The following is an 8,149-nucleotide window of genomic DNA, read 5'->3' as shown; positions in this document are numbered from 1 at the left end:
CTGAAAACTTGGGATAAATTAATCGTGTGCATGTTTTATTAAATAAGTGATTATTTAATGTTGTAAAATTTTTATATAATAATAAAAGGATTATTATTTTACTATCCGCTGCGTTAATTTGATTTAAAAGTACACACGATTTTCCATCAGTAAGTGTTACCACATTTATTATTTGAAATTCGTTTCGAATGATATGGTTCTTTTTCTGGTTGCATAGCATATAAGGGTTGTACGGATGTACCATTTGCATGTAAACCTGTTTTTTCAATTAAAATTTCTTATGATGGTTCTTAGTTTGGTTTCATGGCATATAATATAAAGGGTTATGGCATTTGCATATAATTCTCTATATCAAGAAAGATCAATGCTTGATTTTAAGAATGGTTAGACTCTTTTTGAGCAGTTTTGCTGTTTCCTGTTGTGCCGATTAAATAATGAAGCTGATTCGTTTTGAATTATTGCTAATATTTTATTTAAATAATACTAATAGAGACGGCCTCCCATAACGAAGATTTAACTATGGTGTTAGAAACAGAAACCACAATGGCGTCCGAATGCAGCAATACACTTCCACCTGAGATGATCACCAACATCTTATGTCGTCTTCCTGCAAAATTGGTTAGTCATTTCAGGTGCGTTTCAAAGGATTGGCTATCTCAACTTTCATCACACAAATTCATTAAAAACCATGAAAATACCCTCAACCAAAAACACATCTTACTTAATTCCCTTGGTGAGCTTTCGTTATTCTCAATCCCAATTGATTACCAAGAAAAAATACCAACAAATCTTTGCTTCAGATTATGGACCGTTCATTTTCATGGTTGCTGCAATGGCCTTGTTTCTGGGTCAGCATCTTTTTGTGATGAAGATTTCATTCTTAAGCACTACATTTGTAACCCAACGACTAAGGAAGTAGTAGGATTACCTGAATCAGGACATGAGGTAATAGACGGTGTCTCAAAAGGGCAAATTGTTTGTGGATTTGATTATGTTTCGTTAACTGATGATTATAAGGTTGTTATGATCTCTGACGAACACAAGGACAATTTGAGTGATGCTAATGTTACTATGTGTGTTCATGTTTATAGCCTTAGAGCTAATACATGGAAAGGAATAATTGATACTCCCGGTAATCATACTTATGGAGTGGGTCCAGGCGCATTTATCAACGGGTTTCTTCATTGGTTAGAAATAAACGAAAACATGTATTTAGGTAACATTACTACATTTAGTTTGTCAGATGAGAAATTCAACAAAATGTTGTTACCCAAAGTTGATTTCGTGTATGGTAGAGATTGTAAACTCGTTGGTATTGGTGGAAAGCTTGGTTTATTTTTGGAACCAAAAGGGGAAGTTTGGTTGATGAATGAGTATGGAGTCAATGGATCTTGGACTAAGATTTTACTACAGGGATTCAATACAATCAGTATGCCATTTCGACCTAATATTTTTTATGACAATGGCAAAATTATGGTTGTTGGGAAAAATTATATATAAAGCTGAGGGAAACTTTTGTGAAAATGTTGAGATTTCTTATAATCTTGCGTTGATTGTATGGGGTAGCTATGTTGAAAGCCTTGTCTCCCTCAAAAGTCACCAGGATCAACTAGTAACTGGTAAAATAGATTACTCCATCTTCTTATTTTAATTCTGATGTTAATCTAACTAATGATTCATTATGATTTATTTATGTGAGTTGAATTAATACAGGTAAAGATGATGAAGCCCACCAAATGGAAAGTATACAAAAAGAGGCATGTGGGATCAAGATGAACGGTTGAGATGGATTTAGTTAGTTATTAGTTATAATGGAATGGAATGTTTAGTTTGTGCATGACCATCTTTGATTTTAAAACTCAGTTGTAATGATTTTGAAATCCACCTTTGATTTTGGAATTCAGTTGTAATTCAGCCAATTGAAAATGGCTTGGCTTGGCTTGGCTTGGCTTGGCAGAAAGATACTTGTATCTTCTTTGGTTTCTATTTTGTTTATCAATCAAAGATTATATTTCCTCCAAGGAAATTGTTGTTTATTTTCTTCACGTGCATTTTAATGCTTTATCATCTCTGATTTATATTTTACATTATCAATTAAAGATTACACTTCCTCTATTTCTCACATTCCGTAGAATTGGATATTGTTGTATAAATGGGTTTTGTTTATGTTGTTTACGAGAAGATGAGAAAAGATAACGAAATTTAAAATTTGTAAATTATGTTTATACTGAGTATAAAGTAGGCCAACCTGAGTAATACGGAGCAGTGTTGTAAAAAACTCGATTACTCGCCGATTAATCCCCGGTTAATTATTTTTAAGAGTAATCTCTTCTGATTTTCCAAAATTCATTTAATTAATCGGTCAACGTCAATTGATGGGTCAAAATCGAATTTGGTAATCAAAGTCGGTCAAAGTCAAAATTGGTCGGCATTTTAACATGTATTTAAACTACAAATTTATAGTTTTTGAACAAAATGAACAAATTTAGACAATTATGTTAAAGTTTATGTTTATGTTTGTGATTTAATTCTATATTTACACATATAATTTTTGAAATTTAATATTAAAATCCATAAAGTACAATCCGATTAATCCCTGATTATTCCTCGAATTATCGATTAATCCTTTCAAAGTCCTGACTGATTAATCAACGAATAGCGAATTTTGCAACCTTGATACGGAGTATTATAATTATAATACAATAATAAAGAATAATATAATATTTTTTTTCAATCGTATTTAATACATTCCACCTTTATCTAAAAGCCAAAAAATCATAAATACTAACTAAATTGTGTTTCAAAAGTTTGTACCCAAACTTCATAGTTTGTACCAACAAGGATGTCACACTACTACTTGACAACCTTGGGTAAATTCAAGGGCAAAAACATAACTTTTTTAAGGAAAAATTGAAACTTTATAAGGGTGCAAAGTTTAAATTCACAGAGTCAAACGGTAACTTCGCTATTTTACATAAAAAAACCCTTAAAACCCACCTATTCATGTAACAAGATTTATCTTTTCGTTCGTCTCGCGTTACGTCACGGACACAAGTTTAACTCGAAATAATTTTATGAACTAAACACAATTCTTTAATAACGAAGTTACCATTTGCTTCTTAATTTTCATCTTTGACTGAATCATTTTAATTGGATTCAGCTACGAGCTTGTTCCATTTTCCGAATAAAATGGTGTCGTCAGCATATTGGAGATGCGAAACCGGAACATTATATTTTCTTAGAGTCACCTCCTGAATGATTTTTTTTTCTGTTCACTGCCACCTTTATCTAAATTCCAAAAATCATGAATAGTAACTAAATTGTGCTTCAAAAGTTTGTACCCCAAGGTTCATAGTTTGTACCTACAAGGATGCCACACTACTACTTGACAACCTTGGGTAAATTCAGGGGCAAAAACAAAACTTTGTTGAGGAAAAATTGAAACTTTATAGGGGTGCAAAGTTTAAATTCAGAGAGTCAAACGGTAACTTCGCTATTTTACATAAAACCCACCTATTCTTGTAACGAGATTTATCTTTTCGTTCGTCTCGAGTTACCTCACGGACACAGTCGTTAAACTCGAAATAATTTTGTGAACTAAACACAATTCTTTAATAACGAAGTTACCGTTTGCTTCTTAATCTTCATCTTTGACTGAATCATTTTAATTGGATTCAACTTCGAGCTTGTTCCATTTTTTGAATAAAATGGCGTCCTTCGTATATTGGAGATGCGAAACCGGAACATTATCTTTTCTTAGAGTCAACCCCTAAATGATTTTTTTTTTGTTCACTACCGAATTTAGAAGGTAATTTAAACCTTCGCTTGCAATGATAAAAAGAAAGGGAGAAGGTGGATCTCCTTGTCTTATGCCTTTTTCCGGGGAAAATTGGTTTGTTGGTGAAACGTTTATTAGAACAGAGATGGTCGTTGATGATAGACATGAATGAATCCATTTTTTCTATTTGGACCTAAAATCCATGAAAGACATAATGTCAAAGAGGACATTCCAATAATTGCAGTTGAAAACTTTTCAAAATCGGGTTTAAATATGTAGCTTTTGACTTTTTTTTTTTTTGCTTTGAGTTCATCGACCGTTTTGAGTGCAATTAGTATGTCTAGGATGTATCTACCATGAATGAAGGCGATTTGTTCAACACCTATTTCGTCAGGGATGAATTTATTCTTTTAGCAAGAACTTTTGACTATATTTTATAATAGCTTACGATTAGGATTATTGGGCGGTAATTTGAAAAGTTCAGTGGATCTTTTACTTTTGGAATTAGGATGATGAAAGATGCATTGCAACCTTTTGATATTTCTCCACGTTCCCAAAAATTATTAAAGGCGTTTAAAAGGTCATGTTTGATGGTGCACCAGTATTTAGAGAAGAACATTATGTAGAATAATGTAAACCCCGTGCGGTATATTGCATTATTGCTTGCTATTTATAGATTACAAATAACATGGAAACACTAATACTTAACCCTAATGGATCGAGCCCACTAATACTCCTCCGCAGTTGGAGCGGAGTAAAATACAAACGTTCAAACTGGAATGTAAATACATAAATACATGTACATATTCTCAATGATACAAAAAATAATAATTAAACTAGGTATAGCCATTGTTTTCATGATGGAGCTTGAATAATTCCGGCTTTACTACTTGACATTCTTCATCTTGGGTTATGGAGATTGATATATGGAAATCATTTTGAGAATTAGAAAATATAGTACAGAAAAGAAAATATGAATTATGAAAGGAAAGAAGACTAAATTAAAAATATGTTAAATACGTTTTTTTTTATTCAGAAGTAAATAAGAAATAAAATAAGAAATTATATGATGAAGATATAGGGAGATAAAGAGAGAGATGGTGAGTTGACGTGAAGAACCAAGAAAAAGCAAAGGAGAAGAGCATAGTCGGTTTTTTTTTTTTTTTTTTTGAATAATAAAAGAAAAGGAAAGAATCCACATATGATTAATAGGATAAAAGAAAGAAGAGTAAAATAGGTAGCCGTGTGAAAGGAAATAAATGGTAGAATTGGCAAGTAGTAATAATTGAAAGAGGATTTAAACATTGAGGGGTGCGCGGTTCGCTGCTGATAATTGTATGCGATTACGATGTTTATTGACTACACATCGGATGCTAATTCTATGCGATTACGGTAATTATACAAGTAGTTAACATAAGTATATATATATATATATATATATATATATATATATATATATATATATATATATATATATATATATATTCTGTTATATATAATATCTAATCTATATGTATAAAATATAAAAAATAATGTAGATTTATATATATTATAAACAATTCAAATACGGATTACAAATTACAAAATATACATATATACAAATAAATAAAAATATAACGAATTACACTGATAGGATTCTCATCAAGATTTTGTAATATTACAAATTTACATTTACATATTTACCAAATGAAATAAAGAGAAAACTGAAAAGAAATGATAGTTTACTATTGACATATGGTTCAAAGGTTACTCTACTCTTCTCTTGTTTCATCTTTCAAATTTGTCCTAAATTTTATCACCGCTAATATTCTCATCTCCTTTCACTATCAACTCCATGAGTATCATACCACATCTAAAATATCACCTTTATTAATTTTCATCACCATCCCACCGTTTAAACATCCAGACCTTTATATAAAAAAAAAAAAAATCAAGCTAATTAAAAAAATATAAATATGAACATAATTATTTACCTTAGGTAGTTTCGTCATCTTCAAAGATCCAACTACCTTCATCACATAAACAATTCAACACCTCCCCATTATGATACTTTTTGTGCAAAGCCGAGATTGATATTGTTCAAAACATAAATCAACAAAGAAAAGTTAGATTAAATGCTACAAAACAGAAGAGATAACATTGAAAGCTTTTATTAGTGGTAATAAAAGATAAAAGCGTAAAACAACTTTAAATTATGGGTTACCAAAATCAGTAGCCAGATGAACCTGAAAGAAACATATAACTGTAAATCAAATTGAAAACCCAAAACTACATAAAAAAATTGACGAAGCGTAAGCAAAAAAAAAAAAAAAAAAAAAAAAAGAAAAAAAAGAAAAAAAAAAGAAATTGCTAACCTGTGATTTTCTTTATCGATGAAGACAACGTAATCAGGTGTGGTGAGAAACGAAGGAGACGAATCAGAATCTCACTTTTATTTAATATCTGCATATGTAATATTTAAAGCGCATGTCTTAAACAATTTAAAACATGTTAAAATAGAATAGAATAAAAAGTGAAGCAAATAACATTATTTAATTGTAGAGCTCTCACACAATTTGGAAAAAAGAGAATATAATATGCTTAAGTTCGTTACCTAATATTAAGTATACCAAATGTGATTTCAACAACTCAGTTGAGTTCAAAAGATTTATGGTGTAGTTGTAGTACTTCCAACAACAAAAAAAAAAAAAGAAAAAAAAAAAAATTAAGAAGAAGGAGATATATGTTGTACACATAATAAAATGATGATCGATGATGATATAAGCTATGCAATGTTAATCATAGGACCATATATCAAGTACTCATTTATGAACCACAAAACATGAATTAAACTATAATCTAGATTACAACAAAAACTAAAATCATTGATGCTGCTAATGGCCAAAAACAGAGGACAAATGGAAGCAAGAATCATTTTTCTCATCCATTTGTCAAATTTAGATTATTTGACCTTTTTAAACACTCACCTATGATTAAATAATGCTTAAAGAGAAAAATAAAGTAACATTAAAGTTTATAAAGAAACATCTAGCATGATAAGCACCCAAGATCAATTTTGCATAGCTCATTACCCAAGTTTCTAATGCAACCCTATTAAAATTGACTATTACCACATCAGATGGATAAACAAACACATCGATGAAAAATAAAAATAAAAACGTCATTCACGCCAAAAATCCCAAAAACAACACATTGCATAAACAAACACAGCCATGTCAACAAATTGTAAGGTCAAAATAAAAAGACAGAAACCTGAATAGCGAGACGATGAAAACAGCACTTGAAACATAAGCAACTCCTAAACAAACATGAACAATGAAAACCAAGAAAAATAAAAAACAATCGATAACAACATACCCGATGCTTAATCACTCCGATTCTACACGAAACTGCAACATCAAAGGGATTAACCCGACTAACTAATATTATGCAAATAGTAAAAAGTAATTCACTATGCAAGTAATCAATTTCAAACAAACATACTTAAACCGAAAATGTGTATATTTCCTTTGTTCTTTTGTAATCACCACTACACTTAAATTCAGTGACAGTATACAATTATTGTAAATAAAGTAGTTAATAACATACACATCGATAAATGCATTTAGATACGCACAACACCAGCAGTATCTATCAATAAATTTAAACATTTACTTTCAAAAGTACTTTTTTCTCTCTCATACGCTCCCCAATTCAAAAAACTAAAACTTTTCCGATAGCTTGTCTCCTCCTTCTCCGACCACCGGCTGCCGCCGGTGGTCCGGCTTCCTCTTTTACTCCCGGTTTGTTTTTATCTCCTTCGGCTCTGTTCTGCTCTGGTTCTTCTTCGGGTTTCTGGCTCACGACGGCTGGCTCTCTCTTTCCGCCATCTACAGGCGGCGACTACCTTTCTTCGGTAGTCTGTGGATCTGGTGGTATGGATGGTTGTTTGGTGGTTGTGGGGTTGGTACTCGTAGGAGATGGACTGAATGAGCGTTTCTTCTGTCTTTGATTTCGGCCGACACCACTTCTTTGATTTTCCGGCGGTAAATTCCGGCGAGTTTATCCGGTGATGGATCCTTGTGCTTCTGCCGAGCTTCTCCGGCTCTTCTCATTCCAGAGCTCCCTCCTATGCCTCCTGTCTTCTCCTTGGTGCAAGTATTGTTCTTCACCTCGGTTTGGTCTCGGTATGTAGTTTGGTTGCCTCCTTTTTATGAGACGGTTGGGTGATTCCGTGCTGTGTTATAGTCTCGGTTTGGGGTGGATCTAACGCGGGGGTTCTCCTGGCTATGGTTGTTTTGGGAGATGGTGTTGTTTGAAGTTTTAGACACTTTGTAGTGTTCATATGGTAGTTACTACTTCATTGTTTACAAGGAATGTTTTGTTTTTTTA

General features: G+C 32.0%; 1 protein-coding gene across 1 annotated transcript; it reads left to right on the top strand.

The window, feature by feature from the left end:
* The first annotated feature begins 543 nt into the window (after positions 1-543).
* LOC139841457 (F-box protein CPR1-like) lies at positions 544-1,784 on the top strand. The gene is made up of 2 exons (XM_071831673.1): positions 544-1,429; positions 1,714-1,784. The coding sequence occupies exons 1-2, from the start codon at positions 544-546 to the stop codon at positions 1,782-1,784; spliced, it is 957 nt and encodes a 318-aa protein (XP_071687774.1).
* Positions 1,785-8,149: the final 6,365 nt, after the last annotated feature.

The sequence above is a fragment of the Rutidosis leptorrhynchoides genome, chromosome 4 (assembly GCF_046630445.1).
Source record: "Rutidosis leptorrhynchoides isolate AG116_Rl617_1_P2 chromosome 4, CSIRO_AGI_Rlap_v1, whole genome shotgun sequence".
Lineage (NCBI taxonomy): Eukaryota > Viridiplantae > Streptophyta > Magnoliopsida > Asterales > Asteraceae > Rutidosis > Rutidosis leptorrhynchoides.
This window is presented reverse-complemented; position numbering and strand designations above follow the sequence as displayed.

Coding starts and splice junctions, on each gene's coding strand:
- LOC139841457 (XM_071831673.1), top strand. CDS start 544: ATGGCGTCCGAATGCAGCAATACACTTCCACCTGAGATGATCACCAAC. Junction 1,430..1,713: donor ACAGGGATTCAATACAATCA/GTATGCCATTTC, acceptor GAATTAATACAG/GTAAAGATGATGAAGCCCAC.